The 25,708-nt window shown below is 42.8% G+C and overlaps 1 protein-coding gene across 1 annotated transcript in view; it reads right to left on the reverse strand.

The window, feature by feature from the left end:
- Window positions 1–3,911, reverse strand: part of SLC2A12 (solute carrier family 2 member 12) — a 69,375-nt gene extending 65,464 nt beyond the window's left edge. The window contains exon 1 of the mRNA XM_017500633.2: window positions 3,599–3,911. Within this exon, the coding sequence (XP_017356122.1) occupies window positions 3,599–3,713 (115 nt within the window). The 5' untranslated portion in view covers window positions 3,714–3,911. The remainder of the gene's footprint in view (window positions 1–3,598) is intronic.
- Between the last annotated feature and the right edge of the window lie 21,797 nt (window positions 3,912–25,708).

Raw genomic sequence — 25,708 nt, forward strand, 5'->3', positions numbered from 1 at the left:
AATGGGAATGGCCCAGCATCTCAAAAACTCTGAGATGCCCAGGTCTGCCCAAGGTAACCGGCCTCTTACTAGAATTTGTCTTCTCACAACCAAAGCACTGACATCAGGTCAAGCTGGTTGGCCTGACTTTCTCTTCCCTGGGGATGAGTTTGTTTCCAAAAGTCTCCTCTGTCTCTCTTACAAGTTGACTTCCCCTACAGCCAACTGACCAAGCCTGAGAAAGCCAGGCCTGACGAAATTCCAGGGGGCCCAGTTTAAGCTTAACCCGGGAAAATAGCACTCAGTAGGAACATAGTTACAGTCACATCTTACATACTCACCACCTGCCCAGCTTTTATTTAGGAAAAAGGAGTTCACAGCTTTAAAAGTGTTTGGGAACAACTGCCTTAGAATGTTCATCTGCTGAGCCAAAGTGTGTATTTCCTAAATTCCAGACTGTGGCATCTTCAGAGGGGATGAAGGACCATCCTTTCAGCTGGGTCCCGTTCTTCATGTTCGGGGTCCCAGGGCCAGATAGTTCTGCAGTGCTGACCACCTGCACTCATACAGTAAATACTGTTCTTGGTTTCTGAACCTTTGGGCACATGGGGGTTAAGGGAAACTAAAGAGGCCTCTCTCCCCAGCCAACTGTTTGGATCATGAAATAAAGGAAGCCTGGGAGCTAAAGAAGAAGAAATCGGTATTGAATCTCCTGGGCCAGAGCCCACCCGGGTCAATTCTGGACTATCCTCTGTGTGACCTTGGGCCAATCACACATCCTCTGACCTCCGGTTTCCCTTGCGTGAGATGCTCTAGCCATCTAGTATCTCACATCACCTATATCTGTTGTCAACTCTAGGCACTAGAATTTCAAACTGAGCTTACTTCTGCCCTATAATAAGATGGATTGGACCATGTCCATGAAAGCTGAAAAAATTTACTAAAAATGCCACCAGTTTGAGTCACAGCTTATTGAAAATGAATTAAGTTCATTAGCTTCTAGTAGTTGGAACAAAGCATTCTTTTCAGTTAAAGAGGGTTAGTCAAGAAAGACCTGCCAAAATTTTTCATTGTGCACAGTAGCATCAAGGGAGTTCAACTGCAGAGCTTAGGGGGTTGTCTTTTGGCTGTTGTTTTTCAGTATCTCACATGATTTAATCACCTTGTCCCGAGTTACATAACTCATTCCTCTTTATGCTTTGATTTTTCCACCTAGGAATATAGAAAAGCTTGCTACCTTCAAATGCAGAAATATTATGATAATGTTGAGTATAATTTAAATACTCTGAATTTCTTAGATGAAAGCACCTATAGAAGTTTAAAATATAAAGAAGCCAAAGGAGTATTTGATAAATATTATCTCATTAAATCTCAACACTTTCATAAGATAGATGAAGATACAATCCCAGTATTAATGAATGGAGACTTCAAGTAACTTGTGAAAACCATACAGCAAGTCTGCACTATGAATTCATTTATACATATGTACGTATAATTGCTTTTGGGTGCCAAAAGACGTTTAAGACAAGTAAAGAAAATTTACAAAAGTAGGAAATAAAAGGTTTGCATTCATCTAAATGCATATTATATGTAGCACAAATCAAAGTTGTATTCATCTGACATTTTAAGGAAACATTTAGGCTTTCTCTTATATAGTAAAAGTTCATTTCAAATTAAATTTGAAAGATCATTTACGGTACTTATTCATTAATTGTTTCTTTACAACAACATAAATAGTTGCACTTTAAGTTGAATTTTGTGCATGTATCCAACTTTTGTAAATGTAAATACACATGATCTTTCTTCTGGATAATTGTGAACTTGTACAATAAAAGCTATTAAAAGCACATTGTACCTTCAAAGCCATATCAAAATAAACAGTCCATTTTTAATGGCTACTACAAAGGCCCTTCCTAGGCAGAGTTTCTTTTCATCTTCTTTGTGACAGTATCACTGACTCTATTTAGCCGGCCCTTTTGTTAACATCACCACCTCAGCTTGCTCTGCAGTCTACACTGTAGCTCATATTCCCAGGAATTTGGAGAAAATAACTTTGCAACTCTTTCCCTTTATCTCCAAATATAAATTTTCCTTGCCTCCTCTTAGGGAACTTGTGGGCCAGTTAGTAGTGAGTAGCAAGCACTCAAAGAAAAGAGTGCCTTTGCATAAGAGAGAGCAGACCATATTGAAAAATGATCCCAGATATTCTTTTTTTTCTAGACAGAGTTTTGCTCTGTCACCCAGACTGGAGTGCAGTGTCGCGATCTTAGCTCACTGTAACGTCCAAGCAATTCTTGTGCCTCAGCCTCTCGAGTAGCTGAGATTACAGGCATGTGCCACTATGACCAACTATTTTCTTTTTCTTCTGTATTTTTAGTAGAGATGGGGTTTCGACTCTGTTGGCCAGGCTTGTCTTGAACTCCTGGCCTCAAGTGATCTGCCCATCTCGGCCTCCCAAAGTGCTGGGATTACAGGCATGACCCAACACGCCCGGCCTCATTCTTGATGGGAAGTGAGAAAGCAAGAGAAACCTGAGCGCAAGACATGGAAGATGGAGGGCTTCTCCACTCCTGAAGAGGGCCGCTTCCTGCCTCGATCACAGGTTCAATTCCGCAAGATCAGACAAACCCGCAAGGCAAACATCAGTGTTAGGACCATTCCCAAGAGAAAGGCAAATAAATGTCTTTTGTATCATTTAATGTATTGGATTTTGCATGAAATTCCTATATGCTGCTTGGGAATGTAACATCTGATTAAGAAGACACAGCTGAGGAAAGTAGTAGGAAAGAGATTATTTGTGTTTGTTGTCATTTCATATTTCAAGTACTTTCAATTCCTTTCACCACATACTAAATGAACAGGAAGAGGCAGCAAAAAGTGCACAATGTGTTTGTGGAAACAGTAAATATGGAAGTGAAGAACAGCCTCTGATTTAGCAAAGATCACTGAAATGAATTAAAACTTTTCCAAATTTCACCTCCAGAAGGACAACACAGCAAACAAACCTCAGTTTGCAAGGCCAGTTTTAAAGAAGGCAGAACCCCGCAAAGCAAGCGTTTCAGTCTCTGAATAACGCTCAAATCCGTCACAAACGTGCTGGGAATTTAAAAAGGAAGTTTGTGTTCTCATTGATTACATAACTAATAATTTTATGAAGCCTGTTTAAAATACTGATTTTTAAAACAGTGGTTATAATGTCAACTGGTGATACAGCGTCCATTTGTGACAATAAATGAAAAAGTGTGGGCATGCGTGTGCCTGTGTGTGTTTACAAATGAGGCTATCTTTGCAGGAGGACCTCTCCAATATGAAAAAGATCCATACATTGTATTATGTAAACACAATCAAGGGGACCCATCATACCAGTGGTGGATGTGTAACCTGCATTTTCTTGGCACGCACCAAGACTTCGATCATCACAACATTACAGCTCCGAGCTATCTCACGTCCCACCAGATCCTGTCCCCTTCCCTCCACGCATGCAGCGTGTCCATATGCGCGCGCGCGGCGTGCACACACACACATACACACACACACACACACACACACACACACGACTTGGGAGGCGAGTTCAGCTTGCTCCTCTGCGGGTCACCTGAGCCCTGCAGGCTCACTTTACCTCTCGCCCAGGGAGGATGCCGGCTGCCGCTGGCTCGGTAGCTGCCCTCGGTCTCCACCGCTGTCCCCTTCTGGTTCAGCAGATTGGGGCCCTCCGTGTTTTCAACAGGTACCATGGTCACGTAGAAGTTACAGCCGCTCCCCCGCTACCAAACCGCCCCGACCACCTCCGCTGCCAGAAGTGGTCACTTTCCCCATAGTAGCACGCTAAAGAAGAGTGTGGGGAAAAACTTCGGGCAAAGCTAATGTGATTTGTGACCAACTTTGTTTCTATTTCCGAAGGCTTTGCCCTTTTCGGTGACACAGGCTGTTGCTATTCCAAGCAGCCTATCACAGGCAGGGGGAGGGCCGCGGGTCAGAGGATTGTTTTTGCCTTTAGATGCAGAGTGGGAAGCAAGGGGTTAAAAGAAAGGGAGCTCAGGCGCAGTGTTTGGCCATTAGCTAAGGGTAGCTCTTGTATTCTAGCACCTTTGAAAAGAGGCAGAGAAAAGAAACATGCAGATTTAAATGCAAGCTGAGAGTGGGGATGGAATACTCACAGATGGTATCAGTTGATCTTGCAGAAAGAAGAACAATTTATGCAAAGACATACCAGAAAGAAAAGTGTGTCAATTTTTCAGCAAGACTGTTATTCCAAAAGCCATAGTATTTACCAGCTTACACAAAGCATAAAATACCTTTATTGTTTCAACCTGATTTTGATCTAGGTAAAAACCTATATCTTTCTCTCCAAGGCCTGTCAGATTAATCAAAGCCTGAGACCAAGAATACGCAAACTCAGAATACAAAGATTCTTTAGACTTTTTAATATCCTGAGGTTATAGCAAAGTAATCCATTTTTTAATGCAGAATTGTCTTTAAGAAATTAACACTGAATCTTCTGTTAGGTTTCATGTTTGCCTAGGTAGGAGGAGGATACTCCCTACTCAGAGAGGCCAGATTAAGTGGCCCATTGTGTGGATGTGGTGGTCTTGTAATCTGAAGAGCAATCAGGGCATGAGAGAGAGGATCTTTTTCTGATTTGTAAATATATTTATAAAAAATCTTACAGGGTTATGACATCCTATCTTCAGTTATTTATTCAGCAAATTATATTTATTAAAAAACCTTTTAGAGGAAATTGAGATCATCTTAAAAATCATTTGGAATAAAACCCAGCATGTATGGAGGGCTTATGTGCCAGAAATTGTGCTAAGCACAATAACTCAAATGATACCTTTGAGGCAGGACCAGCATTACAGAAGAGGAAATGGAGGTTGGGTAACTTGCCTATAATCTCACAGCTTAACAGTGGTAGAGCTGAGATTACGAATCCAGGAGGTCTGAAACTGTAACTCTCCTATATTCTAACTTCCCAGCCTTGTCCTCTGATTTTCTTGGCTTCGTACACTTTCAGATCTACTTGACTTTAAGAAGATGCCATGAAATATGGCTTTTAGTCCTAAGCATTTCTCTGGACAGGAAAACAAATTTGTGCTTGTTTAAGCAGAAGTTAATTTTTTGTTACTTCCTTTCAATGTTTTAACTGAATCACAGCAAAGCTCTAAATTCACTTATTTGTACATTTCCTTTGCTCATCACTAGATAGTCCTATTTTTTTTTTATCTTTCAGAGAATCAGATAGCAAATGGGAACAACCCTATAGTGATTCAACTAGTATTTATTATGCACCCACTGTATGTCTGCTGGTAGTGCTGGAAAATGGAAGTCCTCCAAGCATAATCCAGGCCCCTTCTGACTAAGAGGGTGAGAAGTTCAGAATCCCACACATCAGTTGTCCCCACTAAAGAATGTGTAATGCAACGATGGTTTTAAGCAACTCATTTGTTTGTTCCCAGGGTGCATTACGATTATATAGGAGCTCCAGTTTATATCTGTAAGACACATATATTTCCTATGAGTTCTCTATATTCTCTTGGCTTCTATCTTCTTTCTGCTCAGAACCAATGACCTCAGTGGTGGGAAAACGTTCTTGAAATGGGTTCGTTGTATCGTTGCTTTGTTTCGTGATCCCACGACCTGTGTCTCTAGCAGCTTCTTGGCTGCATGGGAGTGTTAGAGTGTTTGCTATAGTGCTTGACCAGGCAGAAGACAAACCTAATTCCAGAATACTTCACTATGGTTAAAAGCAGCTGAACAGTTCTTACTCGTTTTTTGTAGCTAAACTATACAGGAGCTCCACAGGCACAGTAAGTCCACCAGGTGTCAAAAGGAATATTCAGCAATGGAACTGCCGTCATCACCTCCTGGTGCTCATAATCTGTTCTTTATTCCCCTGGTGACCTGACCTGGGTCACTGACTATATCAAGCTCTGTTTCTATTTATCTCATTGTCTTAACTCAGAGAAAAGTTTAAGGGAGAAAATGTTTTTCAACCAGACTAGAGTGGGAAACTCTGCCTCAATTTTGTTAAGAACTCTGGACTTCTCCTTCCCAGTCTTTTGTACACTGTAGTGCATTCAATATAATTACATGCAGTGATTCGATTAAATCTGCCTTTTTTTTTTTTTTTTTTTTTTTGAGACGGAGTCTTGCTCTGTCACCCAGGCTGGATTGCAGTGGCACAATCTCAGCTCACTGTAGTCTCCGCCTCGAGTTCAAGTGATTCTCGGGCCTCAGCCTCCTGAGTAGCTGAGATTACAGGCGTGTGCTACCACACCCAGCTAATTCTTGTATTTTTTAGGAGAGACGGGGTTTCACTATGTTGGTCAGGTTGGTCTTGAACCCCGGATCTTGTGATCCGCCCATCTCGGCCTCCCAAAGTGCTGGGATTACAGATGTGAGCCACCGCTCCCGGCCATAAATCTGCCTTTTCTACTAGATTGCAAACTTTGTGAGAGTACGGACTATGTTTGTTTGGTTTATTATAGTATTCTGCATGCCTGGCACTCAGCAAATAGTAAGTATTTGCTGGCTAGCAGACTGATCCCTGTAAATTCAATCAACTTTAGCAATATTAGAATGTATGTTCCAAGAGGGCAGCCACCTATTTCTATCTTGCACATTTGTCCAGCTCCCAGCACGATGCCAGGCATGCAGTAGACACTTAATAAATATTTGTTAGATAAATGAATGCTCACAAATAGAGCTTTTAGTGAGCTAAATAACAACTTAGTTTTTAAATGTTAAAATTCATATAATAATTGCCTATAACATTTTGGCCCTCCTCTCTGCTTTCTGAATGCATATTTTCAATCGAGTTCAATACTTGCTTAGTTTTTGTTTTTTTTTTTTTGAGACAAAAAATTTCTAGATGCAACCGATTTTCTGATATTTTTTCACATAGGTTACCTTTGCTTGTTCTAAACCCTCATTCACATAATGGAACCATAGAGAATGCAGTTTTGTGCGAGGCTTCTTTCATTGAGCATAATTCTGATACCCATCCATGTTTTTATATATATTAGTAGTTTATTTTCTTTATGGGTGAATAGTGTTATATGGATGAACATGCCACAGTTTATCCATTTTCCTATTGATGGACATCTGGATTGTTTCCAATTTTTTGCTATTACAAATAAAACTGTTATGAGCATTCTTGCACAAGTCTTTTTTTGCAGAACATAACATTTCAGAGCACAGCAGTTCAAGTCCATCTGATTCCAAAACCCACATGTTTTTCACTACACCCTATTGCTTCTCCGCAGTGCACCCTGTTGCAGTACATTGATGTGGAATGAACCTTCTATGATGGCTCATTACAGCATAAACACAAATGGAGAAATACAATCTTTATGCAAACAAAAAAAATTCCAAGTACAAATTCACTTCTTGTTTAGACTTATTCCAATAAAATATTCATCTTAGTGTGATTGTTTGGGAGGATATTTATTATTTCACCTGTTTACACTATCTAAATAACTCCTCTATATGAAAGTTTTCATTATAACTTTTTCCTTGGATGTAGAATATTATCAATCATAACATGTTGATTAAAGTTCCTCAAATTACAAAGTCAGTATGGCTAAATTCATTATGGCATTCACTTGATATAATGTGATAAATCATTAAAAGAAAGGCAATGTAGCAATGCAAGAAATTGTTTTTTCAATGATTTTAAGTGGGGGAATCAAAGTGACACACAGAAAGTTGCATCCTCATTACTGTTACAATAATTTTTAAAACTATATGTGCCTATTGTTAGAGACTGGAAGGAAACTTGGAGCGACTGAAAATTATTAATAAGTTGGGCTGGTAAATCATGTGTAAAAAGTACTGTCTTAAAAGTTGTTTGCTTAATGTTTCTATCGTATTGTATATATAATAGATATAAATTTGAAGAAAAGTTCTTCATACTTATGGCTTCCATTTACCATTGTGCAATTTGGACACTGTACAACTCTAAGTGAGTCATTCTCATTTGCAGACTGAAGTTTGCTTATTTATAAAGCAAACTTTCCAGAATATGACAATACTAATGTCTTGAAGAAAAGGCAGCTTTTGCTCATTTGCTCAAAGGTACATTTGGACAACTGATGGAGCTGTTCAAATTATCGTCTCCCTTTAAATCATGCCAATGTCGTATCTGTTAGTTTGGCCTATGTCCTGTCTTCGTAGCCCAACTACATAGAAGGAGTACTGTTCTTCCTTTGATTCGATATTTTTCCAAATAAATTATTTTTAATTTAAAAATCTCCCTCAGTTCAATTGCCAGGCCCTTGGATAGAGGGCTTTAACAAAAAAGCTGTTCAATGATTAACCCTCTCCTTGAGATTAACCTGCCTTTGATACCACAAAGTCAGAAAAAGTTGCTTGTTCATACATGACTACACGCAGTAGTTATTGGTTTGGGGGTTCTGGTCCGCTTTCATTACATGTCAATGAGGACAGAAAATGACTACTTTCCAAGCTTAAATAATCTGAATAACCCAGGGAAATTTCGGAGCAGAAAGCCTACTGAAATGTGAAACCTCGTGCTCAGCTTCTTAAGATGAACTCACTACATTTCAGCGTGGGTGGACATGTTAGAGCTTGTCGTGGGCTTTTATTTTCTTCTAGGCTGCCGAGGACCTGAAGACCCTTCCTGTGTTGGGAATTCCCCCCTGCATGGAGGAACCCATCTCCTAAACAGAAGCTGGAAAGGCCTGAGACTTCCTTTTCTCACTTAAGACCAGGCTCTGCCAAGCAGTTCATACACCGTGGATTTTGCATCAGAAGCTGTGGCACAAAGTAGGAGGATCTACGAGACCCACATTCCACCGAGAATGGTCACAGTGGCTCTGGCCAAAATATTTAATGTCAGAGTTGCTAGATATATGCTGTTAGGTATGTGCTCAGGGTGGCTAGATTAGCCCAAAGCAGGGTTTGGGGAGTTATTCTTGACTACAGTTTGCAAGTTGGAGTTGGTTTCTTTTCCTTTAAACCAAGAACTAGGAATGACACTGGACTCAACTAGATAACATCGTTTCTCATGTGTGCAGAGGCAGATTAATCAGGAAGCTAATGAAGTGTAAGTGGCAGGGCCCCTTATTCACACCAGCCCTTCCAAGGCCCTGGGAGGCACCAGCAAAGCATTTATGTAATTACATGTTTTTGTAAAAATTGCAAAAATGAATAACTGCAATCATTTAAGACCACTAACACTTTGCACCTGGCCAGCAATGTCTAGTTTCCTTTGTGTCATGTGGCATAAGGGTGGCCATGGAATATTTGGGATCTGACTTAAGATCAGTTAAGTTAGAAATATATATATATTTAGACAGAGTCTCACTTTGTCAATCAGGCTGGAGTGCAGTGGCACAATCTCAGCTGTCTGCAATTTCTGCCTCCCGGGTTCAAGCAATTCTCCTGCCTCAGCCTCCCAAGTAGCTGGGATTGCAGGTGTGCGTCACTATGCCCAGCTAATTTTTCCTTTTTTTGTATTTTTAGTAGAGATGGGGTTTCACCATCCTGGCCAGGCTGTTCTCAAACTCCTGACCTCAAGTGATCCACCTGCCTTGGCCTCCCAAAGTGCTAGAATTACAAGTGTGAGCCACTGTACTGGGCCTGGTTTTGGTTTCTTATGGATAGCTCACAAGCGCTTAACCATATACAGTTAAGCTCTCACTAGCTGTCAGTACAGAAAGGACTTGCAGGAATTCTCTTGCTACTCACTATGCCATCTCATGTTGCACATATCCCACATTGTCACTCATGTGACACGAAGATGGAAAAGCCCAGGGCTAGAGGCCATCTCTCAATGTGACCCTGTCCTACAGCTCTTAGGGCCATGGCAGAGGCCATGCTAGAAGACAGACTGGATTCTTTTATTTTCTCTATATAGAAAATAATGTCACAAAAAAATTGTGTTATGAAAGAAAGGCCAAAAAGTATGCAATCAAAAAATGAAGGGAAAAAAGTATTATGGAAGTGTATCAAGCAATTCCGGGATTACACAATTTTTGGAATGCTTGGCAGCTTGTTATCATTTGTAATTTATTGCCAGGCATGGTAGCTCATGCCTGCAATTTCAGCAATTTGGGAGGCCAAGATGGACAGATCGCTAGAGCCCAGGAGTTTGAAACTGGCGTGGACAATATGGCGAAACTCTGTCTCTGCGAAAAATACAAAAGGTAGCTGGGCGTGCATATGTCTGTAGTCCCAGCTGCTTCGGAGGCTGAAGCAGGAGGATTACCTGAGCCTGGGAGGCCAAGGCTTCAGTGGGCTGAGATCATGCCACTGAGCTGAGATCACACCATTGCACCCCAGCCTGAGTGGGAGAACTAGATGCCCTGTCTCAGGCTTTTTTTGTTTTTGTTTTTTTGAGATGGAATTTTCCTCTTGTTGCCCAGGCTGGTGTGCAATGTTGCAATCTCAGCTCACGCAACCTCTGCCTCCCAGAATCAAGTGATTCTCCTGCCTCAACTTCCCGAGTAGCTTGGATTGCAGGCATGCATCACCATGCCAGGCTAATTTTTTGTATTTTTTAGTTAGAGATGAGGTTTCTCCATGTTGGTGAGGCTGATCTCTAATGCCCAACCTCAGGTGATCTGCCCGCCTCAGCCTCTCAAAGTGCTGGGATTACAGGTGTGAGCCACCATGCCTGGCTTTAATTTTTTTTAAACTGTAGTTTATCAAAACAAATACTCACTTTCATTTTTTCGTATTATTATTTTTTAAAACAGTGATCCCTAAATTTTATAAATCTCAGGCCCCATAAAATCTGGGTCTGCCCCTATGTTGGAGAAATATAGTCCTTTCCAGATGACGATTTCTACTAAAAACCTCGAACCTCCATTCAGTTTTCCCCACCCCACCACCAGTCTCTAAATCCAGGCCACTTTATAATCTCCCATGGGGAGAGCTGCAATAGCCTCTAACAGGTCTTTCTGTGGGCATTCTTGCCTTCCCAAGCCCATTTTCCATAGTGATGCCAAGAGTTTTTTTCTAAAATCTGAACACATAAATGGCTTCCAGTTGTTTTAAACTTTTCTCCAACTTCTAGTTGTTCTTAGGATTGGTCTAAATTTCTTCACGAGACTTAAAATACCCCACAGGGTCTTGCATGGACTGATCCCCCCACATCCATCTCTCACCACTTTCTGACTTGAACTCTGCAATCTGGTCCCCTCATGAACTATATGGTAGTGAAGCCAATCATTGCCTCCTTGACCTGATATTCTTTTAGACACACTTGTCTCCCACCTTATTGTGGTTCCCATCTCCCCACCTGCTCCTGCCCCTGCCAGCCTCCAGCAAAACTAAATTAACCAGGGTTAGATGCTTTATGCTCAGGGAGCCAACAGGACAGGCTAGGGTCCTCTCTTTCACATCCTTTTCCTCACCGATTAAGTTAGGGATGGTTATATCAATCAGAGTTCAGTACATGAACTTTAAGTAGGAAAAAATTTAGCACAGAGAATTGGGTGCTTATATTTTCATTGGAAAGCCTGAAAGATTCCAAGCATTCAGGAATGACTCCCAGAATAATACAGAGCTGACTCATCAGCTGGGCTCTTACATCTAAGCTGCCCAATGGAGCAATGAGTTCAGGAATGCATTGTTTAAACCCAGAGATCAGACCATTTCTGCTCTCATACCTGCATTCTTTAGGAAGCTATAGATACTGGAATGCCAACTCAGGAAAATCTCATATCTGCCTGATTCCCTAGGATAGCAGAAACTACCCAAAGAGGAAAACAAAAAACAGAAAACAAAACACTCTCATCATACTTAACTTTGTGCAGGTGCATCTAACTGATATCTACAGCCCTATCGCAAGGAAACCTGGGAAATGTAGCTTTCTAGTCTCTCCAGTGGGAGGGAAGGCAGGATGGATGCTGAGAGGGCCACTCTGCTATATCCAGCATCATAGTGAATGTTTGGATTAATAGATCATATGAGGTGGGGCTTCAGGTCAGGGCCCTAGCAGACCAAAGCTCGTGTAAGCTGAAGCAGGATCAAAAGAGACATGCATGATCAAAGAAGGGTGAGTGCTGGAGAATGGAAACTCACAGAGTGAAGCAGAGGCAGGACCCTGTGGCCCCATGACAATGGTCTTTGCTTCGGGTTTTCTATGAGGTCTGGCTGTGTTTGTTTGTTTTTCTTTTTTGAGATGGAGTTTCACTCTTGTTGTCCAGGCTAGAGTGCAATGGCTTGATCTCAGCTGACTGCAAACTTCACCTCCTGGGTTCAAGCGATTCTTCTGCCTCAGCCTCCCAAATAGCAGGGACTACAAGTACCCACCACCATACCCATGCCCAGCTAAGCTTTTGTATTTTTAGTAGAGACGGGGTTTCACCATGTTGACCAGGTTGGTCTCGAACTCCTGACCTCAGGTGATCCACCCACCTCAGCCTCCCAAAGTGCTGAAATTACAGGTATGAGCCACTGTGCCTGGCCATGGCTGTGTTTTATACTTGCCCTTCTATGCTGAGGGACTGACTGATATCCTCTTTTCTATCTCCCCTCACTCCCTACCCATCCGCATTTGCAAGGTGCTTCGGTCTGCTCTGACCTTCCTCCCCTGGACTGGGCCAAGTGCTCTCCTCTCTGCTCCTAGGGCACATATTGCTCTCATGGATGGAGCATTAAACTGAGTGCTGTGATAACTTACTAATCTGTTTTCCCTATTAGTCTGTCAACATTGTGAGCACAAGGTCATGACCACCTTGTTCACACTCCTTCAGAGTTTGGCAGGGTGCCTGAAACCTTGAGTTGCTCACTAAATATGTATTTAAAGAAATCCAGGAGAAAAGGAGGAAGGAGAAAAGGATATACACAATCAAACTTCCCATCAATCTTATGTGGTTTCATTGCAGCATCATTTTGAAAGTAGAGTCTAGGACTAGTTTCGGTTCTAATTCTGGCTGTACCATTTACGAGCTCTATAACCTCTTTAATGACTCAGTTTCCTTTTTTCTAAAAGATAAGGACAACAATAGCAGCCATCTCATACGGTTCTTGTGAGGATTAAATGAATTAATATATAGAAAGTATTTAGAACAGTATCTGACCACAGTCATCTGCAATAAATGATAGCTGTTGCTGCATACAAGGGAATCCATAGGGGTATAAAGTAATAACAGAAAAAATTTGGGGGCAGGGCACAGTGGCTCACACCTGTGATCCCAGCATTTTGGGAGGCCGAGGCAGGAGGATCACCTGAGGTCAGGAGTTCAAGATCAGCCTGGGCAACATGGTGAAACCCCATCTCTACAAAAAATACAAACATTAGCCAGTTGTGTTGGTACATGCCTGTAGTTCCAGCTTCTCAGGAGGCTGAGGTGGGAGGATCACTTGAGCCTGGGAGGCAGAGGTTGCAGTGAGCTGAGATCGCACCACTGCACTGAAGCCTGGACAACAGAGTGAAACCCTGTGTCCAAAAAAAAAATATGCTGGGCTTGGTGGCTCACACCTGTAATCCCAGCACTTTGGGAGGCCAAGGTGGGTGGATTNAAAAAAAAAAAAAAAAAAAGGAAGAAAAAAAATATTGGTTCAGAAGTAAAAGAATATAAACTCTAATGTAGGAACTTTATTATCCATGACTTTGGGCAAGTCTAATAATTGCTTTAGGTTCAGTTTCATCATCTCTAAGACAGGGAGACATACACTTGCCTCATATAAAGCTGTCAATTGCTCTCCCAGAAGCCAAGCTCTCTTCCTTTGGCAATATTCCTGTAATTTTTTTTCATGGTGGGGGAAGGGGGAATTGCATATTGCCTGCCAATTTGATGTACCTGCCGATTAATGTTCACCACGCTCTACCTGCAATGACAATTAAATATTCTATCCCTCTTGAGAGGTAGCATTAGACTACATCTGGATAGAACAGTCTCAAAAAAGACCATCAGTTTATATGACCAGTTTCTCCTGAGCTATTCTACTTTTTCCCAAGACTTTGTTCTTATTTTTCCCTTCAGTTCTATAAACCACTCAAAGGCCAAGCAACAAATTCATTTTTGGCTAGCGTTGTTACCCAGAGTACAAAGATTCCCTAACATAAACTCTCTCAATGGATTTTAGTTAAGATAAAATCAGTTGAAGTATTTGAAAACATCTTAAAAACTATTAAGGTGCTATATAAATATGAACTGTTCACCAAGGCAACAGTAATAGCAACTGTAGAAGAGAATCGAGGTAATGCTTCATCCATTTGTTTATCCATTCAAACCATGCTCTCCCTTTCTAAATAAGGCTGGAAGCAGCATATGACAGGAGACTGGCAACTGAAACTGTGGTGAAAAACCAGAAAGGTCCAGGCACCACCAGTCTTTACAATAGCATGGCCTGACTCAACATTTCATAGACTTCCACACACAATTGGAGTTCCCTGGTGAGATCTTTAACTCCCAGGTGAAAACCTGGGGTTGCCCTTACCCCCTCAGGAGTGGTGAGATAGCTACCAGGAGGAGAAAGGGCATGTGTAAAGGATCGGGGTATATTTCCATCCTTCAAGCTGCATCTTCAGAGAAGTCTACTCCATGAAATGGCACTGGTCAAAGTCGAGATCCTTCTCTTCCTGTTGGCAAAGAGAGCTGATACCTGAAAGCCGAGAGAATCAGCTTCAGCTTGAAAATAGGATGAGACTTGCTAGGACAGAGCTTCCAAACTCATCTTCTGCAGACCTTGTATGACCATTGAGATGTCAATAGACTGTCTGTGGAATTAAAAAAGGAGGAGGCTGTTTCATGGTTCAGAAAGTTTGAGAAATTCTTCACGTTATATGCTTTTTGTTCTCAAGGCATAAAAAAAGTTTCATGTCTGAGAACTGTTGCAGTATACATGTAGAAACAGTTTTAGTGTAGATTTCCTCACACTTTTAAATTTTGGATTCATAATTTCCCTGCAAAAAAAATTTTTAAAAAACCCACTAACTTTTAAAAGAACACAGTTTGGGAAATCTGCATTACATCATTCATGGGAGTGGGGTAGCTTTGCTCACAGCAGGTCAGGAACCTGAATTTTCTCTTGTCTGCTGCCCCCTTTTGAGAGATGGAAGGAAGAGCAGGCTTCCAATGCAATGGTCAGAGGAGGGAGACTGAGTTGGTAACAGTCTACTGGGGAAAGAGACAGCCACTTGAATCCTCAGAGTTGCTCTTGTCAATTGCTCTGTGCAGTTTCTGTGACCTGTTAGATGCTTGTTTGTACTCTATCTACACCTGCCCAGGGGTGTTAGGGCCCTAGAGCAAAGGCAGCATCAGCGTTCACTTAAAAACTTATCCCTGTATCCAAATATTGGACGCTTACCATGTGCCTGGTGCAATGCAAGGTAATACAAAGAGAAAGATAAGTGGGGCATTCTTATCGAAGGACCAGAAACTCTTTCAGGCTGTCTGACTATATTCATTACATTCATGCCTGACCTTTCTTTGATTCTAAGATTCTTCCTTTCTAAATGTAAATCTTAAAGACTGAAGTCTTTGATCTAAGATTCCTTTCTTCTTATCACATCACATCCAGCAACCAACTTTTCACAGCTTCTCAGATCCCAAGTTCTGTTTAGTAAGGACACTTGTTTTTATTTTTAGTTATAAATGGCCTCTCCAGGTTGATATTTTCACGATGTCCAGAATTCTTATTTTATTCTGTTTTGTACTGAGATTTGAGGCAGAGTCTGTGTCACAGAATATACCACTTGGGGCTACCTTGGGCATGGAAGGGTATTCACTCGGGGAAGACATTTTAATGGAATTCTTAATATCTAGACCTGTCATCATCCTGTAATGGTTCGCAAGAAATGGAACTCTTAAAAATTTCTGTGGGAAAAAGGCCGAGCATGGTGGTTCACACCTGTAATCCCAGCACTTTGGGAGGCCAAGGCGGATGGATCATGAGGTCAGGAGTTTGAGACCAGCCTAGCCAACACAGTGAAACCCCATCTCTACTAAAAATACAAAAATTAGCTGAGTGTGGTGGCAGGCGCCTGTAATCCCAGCTACTCGGGAGACTGAGGCAGGAGAATTGATTGAATCCGGAAAGTGGAGGTTGCAGTGAGCTGAGATTGCACCACTACACTCCAGCCTGGGCGACAGAGCAAGACTCTGTCTCAAAAAAAAAAAAAAAAAAAAAAAAAAAAAAAAAAAATTCTACAGGAAAAAAAGGAAAATGTCGTGAGGCAGTTTTTAGCACTTCCATCCCTTTCCTGGATGCTCTAACCTTACAGCAACTTCTAAGCAGCAATTAAGCATTTTTTTCCTAATTCCAGAGTCTTGCCCCACTTCAGAGCAACACAGAGTGGCCCAGGCAGGCTGAGGTACTTTGCCACTTCAGTCGTCTTATTATATGGTATTTATTAATGAGAAGTAAAGTGGTAGAAGAAAACAAATCTTCTGTATCCTGGGAACTTGGAAATGAATGTATTCTTGCAATCTGTTCTCAAAACAACTTTCTGATTCTAGGGCTCTGGAAGCTCTGATGTGCAGGTGAGCCTTTTAAATTCCTCATTGTTGGAGCTCCTATATAGGACTCACTGGCTGGATGAAAATAGTTCTTTTTTATTGCTTTCTGAATGTCTGCTAGGCAGGCATAAGCAGCAACTTATATCCGCCTTCTGAAAACGGGAGAAGAGCTGGGATCCGTCCACCATGCTGGATAGCTCAGCAGTGACAGCGGGCCTCCCCCAGACCCTGTCCCAAGTGCTCTACCCACAAACCCACCAGCAACCAGAGTCTAGCCTCTCCTCAAACTTCACCTTTATCACAATCCATTTTAAGCCTTCCCGAAACACAGTCAACTCTAGATTGACTTAATGGATAATAACATGATCTCAGGCAAACTGCACTTTCCTCCTCTCAAAATGATCCTTCTACCTCTTAACTAAACATTTGAGAATGAAAGAAGAGAAAACCTGGGTTCAAAGACTGATAAGTCTAAGAAAGCTAAGAAAAAGGAGTTAGCAAACATGTTGACCAAAGAGTGAGCAGTTTTCGGAAGAGCCACATTCGGATGCCTTTCTTGATTGGTTCCCAGAAAACTATTTCTGGGAAGAGGAGATTTGCATTTTTCTGAAGGCTTCTACACGACAGCCTAACCATTCTAGGGCTTTAAAAGATCTTTGTTCTGATGTGCAATCATAGTTGAATAAGTGAAATGATTCCCGATCATATCTTCTTTTCAGCTTTATAATGACATCACTAAGAATCCCAACATGTAAGGACTGTTGGGAAGTGACAACAGTCACATGGAAGGTGACCTCAGAGACTGTCTAGTTCAGTGTGTCCTTTTGACAGGTAGAGAAATTGAGCTCCTCTGTGGTTAAGCGGTTGGCCACACAGTGACTTACTCAGCGACTTTAGTTTACAAAGGAAACCACTATTAGGTAGTGGAATTACTACTTTCATGTTATCTTTCATTTTTTAAGTTATCAAAAAATATTAGTCAAGTCTGTATCATGTGCGCTGCAGAAGCTGAACTGGTGCTGCTGTGCCCTGGGCCCTACAGATGCAATTCTCACGTTGCCTCACTCTGAGAAAGGACTGACAAGGAAATTTGCTTGTCCAAGTTCGAGGGTTAGGTGAAGAATAGGACAAAGGCTGGGCACAGTGGCTCATGTCTATAATCCCAGCACTTCCGGTGCCTGGGGCGGGTGGATCACCTGAGGTCAGGAGTTGGATACCAGCCTGGCCAACATGCTGAAACCCTGTCTCTACTAAAAGTACAAGATTAGCCAGGAGTGGTGGCACATACCTGTAGTTCCAGCTACTAGCAGGGCTGAGACAAGAGAATCGTTTGAACCTGGGAGTCAGAGGCCGCAGTGAGCTGAGATCATGCCACTGCACTTCAGCCTGGGTGAGACAGAGTGAGAATCCATCTCAAAAAAAGAAAAGAAAAGAAAAGAATACCACAAAGATGAGTATCAAACACCAATAGATATAATCTTATCATTCCTTATCCTCAGTGGTACTTTCTATTTTCTTCTCTACATGGCAAAATATTTATACATCACAGAAGGCAGTTAAAAATATATAGTATATCCACATTTACCACAGTCAGAGAACTAGATGATGAGTAAATTTTTTGATGACCACTCTGAAATTTTATTTTAATTATCCTAATTAATATGCCTTAGTTAACTATGATAGGAACCAGAATGTGTATCTTCTGGTTTATTCTGGGTAATGAGTGTACTGTGTTGTCATACAATGATGTCCTGAAGAGTAACTGATGTGTGAAATACAAAGTCACATTTGCTCCTTCACTCAGTTGCTTCCAGCTAATGGTCCTTGTGATGGTTAATACTGCGTGTCAACCTGATTGGATTAAAGGATACAGAGCATTGATCCTGGGTGTGTCTGTGATGGTGTTGCCAAAGGAGATTAACATTTGAGTCAGTGGGCTGGGAAAGGCAGACCCACCTTTAATCTGGGTGGGCACAATCTAATCAGCTGCCAGCTCAGCTAGAATATAAGCAGGCAGAAAAATGTGAAAAGAGAGACTGGCCTGGCCTCCCAGCCTAAATCTTTCTCCCGTGCTGGATGCTTTCTGCCCTCCAACACCGGACTCCAGTCTTCAGTTCTGGAGCCCGGACTGGCTGTCCTTGCTCCTCAGCCTGCAGATGGCCTATTGCGGGACCTTGTGATCATGGGAGCTAATGCTTATTAAACTCCCCTTTACCTATAGATGTATTTTTCTATGCTATTAGTTCTGTCCCTCAAGAGAACACTGACTAATACAGTCCTCAACATTTTTGCTCATTTGCACCATGAAATAATTTGAAAACCTTTTTTTTTTTTTTTTTTTTTTTTTTTTTTTTTTTTTTTTTTTTTTTTTTTTTTGAGACAGTCTCACTCTCTAGCCCAGGCTGGAGTAAAGTGGTGCAATCTTGACTCACTGCAATCTCTGCCTCCCAGGTTCAAGTGATTCTCCTACCTTAGCCTCCCAAGTAGCTGGGATTACAGGCGCACACCATCACACCAGGCTAATTTTTGTATTTTTCGTAGAGACAGGGTTTCACCACTTTGGCCAGGCTGGTCTTGAACTCCTGGCCTCAAGTGATCCACCCACCTTGGCCTCCCAAAGTGCTGGGATTGCAGGCATGAGCCACCACATCCTGCTGAAAAACTCTTTAAAAACTCTGCGCCTCGTCACACATTTTAAAGATGACATCTAAATGTTTTACCATAAGTTAAAATAGTTGCAGAGTCTATATTTTCTAAGGTACTGTATAATGCATATTCTTTTATTATATGCATCAAAGCAGGGAACTACAGATCCAATCTGTAGATAACATCTGCCACATATGCTAATCACCCTCAGTGTCAAACCAAACGTCAAATAAGACTTATTTTCCACCAGGAAATTTTTAAGTTCAGATAAACACATACATGTGCGTCTTTTGTGACAGTATTCTCATTTTTGAATTCTTACTCTAAAATATATTGATGATAGTTGGAAGGAAGGAAGGAAGGAAGGAAGGAAGGAAGGAAGGAAAGAAGGAAGGAAGGGAGGGAGAGACTCACTATGAGTTGGAATTTGAGACGTGAAGTTTGCAGGAGGAGCAAGCAGGCTCAACCCCATCTTACACTGAAAAATGGTGAGAGGTAACTAGAGCTGTCAATCTATGAAAGGCATGAAGGGACCTTACGTGCATGTTACTAAGTGAAAGAAGCCAATCCAGAAAGGCTACGTAGTGTATGGTTCCAACAGTGACATTCTGGATCAAGTAAAACTATGGAGAGGTTAAAAGAATGAGTGGTTCCTGGGGTCTAGGGAGGAGAGTGGGATGGACAGGCAGAACACGGGATTTTTAGGGCAGTGAAACTACTCTGGATGATACTATAACAGTGGATACATGTGTTTAAACATTTGCCCAAATCCACAGAACATACAGCACCAAGGGTGAACCCTAATGTGAGCTCTGGACTCTGGATGAAAATGATGTGTCATGTGGACTCACCAATGTTAACAAGTGGAACTTCTCTGGTGGGGGAGATTAATAAAAGAGATTGTGCGTGTGTAGTGGGGGTGGGTGGTATATGGAAAATCTTTGTACTTTTAGCTAAATTTTGCCATTAACCTAAAACTACTCTAAAAAAATAAAGTGTATTTTTTAAAAAAGAAAAAGAAAAACAACTGGACTAGATTTGACCAGGCTCAATCTGAACTGTCCACTGATGTCTTGCAGGTGGTGTGATACCAGACTAAATCACTCTGGCTTGAGGAACTACAATAATGTAATGCCAGTAAGACAATGGCTTCTATCACAGTAGACTACTCAGTACACTCTGTCTCCTCTGCTACACACAGTAGACATCATTGTCTTGCTTTCACCAAATAAGAAGGCAAAGCCCTCTGGATTGTGGGTGCAGCTCCATGAAGCAAATGGAAATTTCCATGATCATCCTGAGAAGGGGCAGATCTGAAAACCACAAATGAAAACTTCAAGGTTGGGGGAAGAAACTGGGTGGGAAGGGAGGGAAGTATTTCATTCTTTGCGACTTTAGGGGAGAAGGGTTTAAGAATCAGGGTCAAGGTTTCACCCAGGGAACTGCTCTTGGGGGCTGAGCGGTGAGAGGCTCTGGCTCCTGGACGGTGGAGGCAGGCAGGTGGCTTCAGGGAAGGGAGGATGAGGCCAGCCCTGGGTTTCTGAACTGAGGGCTGCTTGAAGTTGTTCTCTGTGTCTACACTGGCAGTAGATTTGCCAAGGCTGGATTGTGGGGAGGTAAGGCAAGGGTCTGTGTGGGTCCTCAAGACAAAAGCCCAGAATGCTGAGCAGCTGCCCAGCCTTGAAGGGCCTCAGGCAGACCCTCTCTCCTCTGTAAGTGCTTCCTGCTAGCCAGCTGCTGACTCGCAGAAGGGCCCTACAGGCTGCAGCTCTTCACTCACCTTTTTCCCACACTCCACGTTCTCTACTCCGCACTCCCCACTTGAAACCTAGGGAGGAACATGAGGCCATTAAAGAGAGACAGATAAACCAAAATCACCCATATAATTACATAAGCTCTGTTCCTGAGGAAGGGGTGTCAGCCCCTCCCCTGGTGAGTAAAACACACAGACCCATACTTGCACTTTTCAGTGGCCAAAGTAATCTTTTTTGCTTTATTTCTGATTTCAAGTCTTTCATGAGTGGGTGACAACACCAGACATATGGGGTTCAAATATATCTGGAAATTGAAACATTTGAATAGAAAGACTCATCCAAGAACATTTTTCCCTCATCGACTTCAAGGGAATGTGTAAGAATTCCACATGGATAGTTTCTGTAGACACTGAGTGTGTTGCCCTCCCAGGCTTACGGGGCTTAGTGTGCCCTGCCTCGGGGCATCGAGCAGCAGATGGGAAGCAGCAGTGACCTGGTGCTGAGAATACATGTCTCTTCCTGACTTTTGTTTTGCTAAAGTCCAGACTGACCAGCAAAATAGCTCTGGGTTGTCTGACTGTCAGGAGGAAGAGAATCCAGTGCTTGGGTTTGTGTTAGTTTCCAAGGTCTGCATAACAAAGCACCATACTGTGGGTGTCTTAAAACAACGGCAATTTATTCTCCCCTGGTTCTGGAGGCTGGAAGTATGAAATACAGATATCAGCAGGGCCTGCTTTTTCTGAAAATCCCAGGGAAGACCCCTTCCTTGCCTCTTCCAGGTTCTGGTGTTTGCTGGCTCTCCTTGGCATTTCTTGGCTTGTAGACATGTCCCTTCAATCGCTACCTTTGTTGTCACTCGGCTTTCTCTCTGTCTGTTTCTTCTCCTGTTCTCATAAGGATGCCAGTCACACTGGAGTAGGGCCCGCCTGCCTCCAGCATGACATCTGACCTACTTACATCTGCAAAGACCCAATTTCTAAATATGATTTTATTCTGAGGTTCTAGGAAATACATGAATTGTGGGGGACATGATTGATATGGTTTTCCTGTGTCCCCACCCAAATCTCACCTTGAATCATAGCTCCCATAATCCCCACGTGCCATGGGAGGGACCCAGTTTGAGGTAATTGAATCATGAGGGTGGGTTTTTCCTGTGCTATTCTTGTGAGAGTGAGTTCTCATGAGATATGATGCTTTCATAAGGAGCTTTTCCCACTTTTGCTCAGCACTTCTCCTTGCTGCTGCCATCAAGAAGGACATGTTTGCTTCCCCTTCCATCGTGATCCTAAGTTTTCTGAGGCTTCCCCAGCCACGCTGAACTGTGAGTCAATTAAAGTTTTTCCTTTATAAATCACCCAGTCTTGGGTATGTCTTTATTAGCAGGCTAAGAACAGACTAATACAATGATTCAATCCAGTATTAGAGCTAGAGTCAGAAGCAATCCCTTGACAAATGCTGCTTTGAGGATTTAGGGAGAAGACTAAAGGTTTTGTGATACCACAATTGCCAAGGACTCCAACTGTGTCCCCCATGGGGCCCTGGAGGCTCTAGGGCCTGTGTCACAATGGCTATCTGGTGTACTAGAGGGGTTTGGACACAAAGCACGTGACAACCACCTCAGCGAAGATCCCTGGGCCCAAGTACAGCACCGAAGAAGCAAAACCACTCTGTCAAGGGACCATCAAGTACATAATGTAGAGGGCTCCACAGTGACCACTGTAGACCCATGACCAGAGGCTACTTCTCAACATTGTGAACCGTGTGACACCTCCACATCATTCCCCAAACCTGGGAGAAACAGAGCCCCAGACAGCTGAGATTGAATTTTCTGTCAACCTGAGTTTATATGGTTGATTTACAGGAATTCAAGAAATGTGACATTTCTTACTCCCCATGATGTAGAACAAAATTCATAACAACAACACAGGAGGAATAGATCCAGGATTTATGTGAAATCTTGGGCAATCTGTGGCTGGTCAAAATCCATATAATTGTATGTCATAGATTGTTTTGACAAGGCCCTAACTCTTTTGGAGAACTGATTGACGGGGCTGAGTGAGGACTTTCATAAGTCACTGTTGATTTGGGACAAACCAATGGATTTTGAAATAACACTTTTTGAAAACCTGTAAAATGCTTCAGGACTCCTGGGCAAACACTGAGTGAGATATTAACAAACATGTCAGAAAGAAAACCCAAAGACAACTTTGCTTGAGTTTACTGGATTTCACTATTTATCCCAGGAGACCATAATGAAAATGAAATGACACAGAAGGCAATCTTTAAGGCCACTATCTCAGATTCTGAATGTCTCTTAAGAAATGAACGCTTTTCCAGGAATGCAAGGGCAGCCCCAGTGTCTTCCAACATGGCCATGCTGTTCAAGTTACAGGTCAAGCAGTTGGAATTGGTTGTCAGAGAAGCCCATGGTAAAAATCAATCAGAAAACAAGCCACTGCAGGTCCCAGGCTGGGGGAAGTGGGAGTGTTAAGTAGATGGTACCACAGTGACAGATAACTAAGGCCAGAAATGATGCCAACTAATGAAATATCTCAGATGGATTAGTTTCCTAAGACAGTTGTAACAAAACACTGCAAACTGAGTGGCTTATACAACAGAAATTTATTGTCTCATAATTCTAGGGCTACTGTTCCAAGATCCAGGTGTCAGCAGAGCCACACTCCCTCGGAGGATGCTAAGGCTTCCAGATCTCTCTCTCCTGCCTGCAGGTAGCTCCTTGGCTTGTGGCAGCATAATTCCAACCTTCCCTTGGTGTTCTCCCTGCGTGTGTCTATCTCCAAATTTCGACTTAAGAACCTCAGTCATATTGGATGAGAGACCCACCCTAACCCAGTATTCCCTCTTCTTAACTAATTGTCCCTATATAGATTCTATGCCCAATAAGGTCACATTCTGAAGTATTGGGCATCAGACTTCAATGCGTAGATTCTGCAGAGACATAATTTGGGTATCTTTGCTTAGGGCAACCTTTCTCAGGCACTGCAACTGAATCTCTGGGAACTTTAGAAATCGAAGAGGATTTAGAGTCTACTGAAAACCAGAGGACACTTCAGTTTACCTCCCTAAGCATCTACCTAAAAGGTTTTCAGAAAGCATGGGGTCTGTATTTACACTGGATTCAAGGCTTTGCTATAGAAGGAACTGGCCTAGGAACTGTAGACCAGGCTTGTCTAAAGCAGACATGGGCTCGTCAACGCTGAGTGTCTCGCTCTGCTGCTCACTCACCCTCCCTCCACTCTGTGTATCCCCTCCCTACCCCCATGCCTCTCCTTTCCACCAAAGCAGGTGAAGGAGAGGGAAAAGAGCGGGGCAAGGAAGCTATTGCTTACTTCCATGAGTACAGGAGCTAGACATGGATGGGATGACTTCAGTAGTCCATGTCTTGCCTGCCGTCACAGATGGGAATTTGCCACAGCAATCACAAGCCCTGACTGCCTTTGTGCAGGCCGTGGGGAGCTTGATGTGAGTACCCTTCCATAGTCCTGGGAGCTGGACACTTAAGGCTAGGTACCCTCTGTTCTGGCCCAGACGTGACTCCCACTTGGTCCCTGAAAAAGTGGTCTGGAATCCAAGTGAAGCAACTGCACCATGGAGGAGGCCTCCAGTGGTTCCAATGGAGACCAGGAGCCCTGTTTAGTAAGAAGATTTAGAGCAAGCCACTGAAGGTTTACAGAAGCATAATGTCCTTGTTTTTGCTCTTCTGATGGTGGATTGCATCCATTGATGAACCGGCAGCTGGCTAGGGGAGATGAGGTGTGTTTATGGTGATCCTGGAAAATCAGGGAGGTGCAGGGAGTGGAAACACTCCAAATAACACTCCGAATTAGGCTCTGCAGGTTCCTTTAGTTTTTCTTTTTGCTCCAAACTACAGAAGTCCTAAAATGAGAAGGAGAATGGTGAAGAGGAAGAAGGCACTGGTCTAGATAGAGTATCAGATTTACTTTTGTCAAAAACGAACATTTTTCCTCTCCTGATGCCTTTAAACCAAATGCTGCTCCCCAAAACTTGGGGCTTAGTAGAGACTTGACCAGACTAAGAAGATTCCAAGATTGGGATGCACAGTGAGTTGGGGGTTGCCTTCCCAACCTGGGACTCTCAGCACATTTGCTGCAGACCCTGGCTCCCATGCCTCGTCCTGAGGGACATCTGGGGAAGATTCCTCATCAACCAATAGGTGGCTTCAAATGGCGGGGGAGGGGGTTGAACATCCTGGGAAACCAGGGTCTGGCCTTCTTGGAGGGGCATCAGGGTGGCGAATACATTTTCTTTTCAGAGACTCAAAGTTCTTTTGGGAGGTGGAGGGTGGGAGGGAAAGATGCGAGATCTCTCTGAAAATACCAGTTTGCTGCTACAGTACATTTTCCTCTCCTCCCTCCCAGAAGATAGCCTGGCCTTTGTGCTCCCAGTCAGCTTGAGGGAAGCTTTGTGCGGCTCTGCAGGAAGTATCCGTTGCCAGGCACCCAGAAGACACCCCTCCTCCTGGCTTTTGTTTTGCCTAGGCCTGGGCTAATGGAGGGGAATTGTGCGGCCTGAGAGAGAGAATGAGTGAGTGCTCAGGGTTGAAAAGACCCACGCAGCTGTAGGGGAGGGAGGTTTCAAGAGCTCCCCTCTGAAACTAAGAAGGGAGTGGGGGCTTCTGTGATTTCCACACCTAGAGAAGCAACGCTCTCCCCAACATATCTTGAGCGTTTGAAGATGGAGGATGGCAGAATCACAGAGGACTGCACTCCTGGTTCATGCAGAAAGGCTGCGCCTCCATTCCTCATCCAGTCCTAGTGGAAATCAGAAAGGGATTCCTTAAGCTGGCCGCCTGACACACACGGGTGGGTTAGCAAAGTGAAGACTAGATTCCTGTTCCCACTGAATCCTTCA

Source organism: Cebus imitator, unplaced genomic scaffold, assembly GCF_001604975.1.
Source record: "Cebus imitator isolate Cc_AM_T3 unplaced genomic scaffold, Cebus_imitator-1.0 Scaffold267, whole genome shotgun sequence".
NCBI classification, from domain to species: Eukaryota; Metazoa; Chordata; class Mammalia; order Primates; family Cebidae; genus Cebus; species Cebus imitator.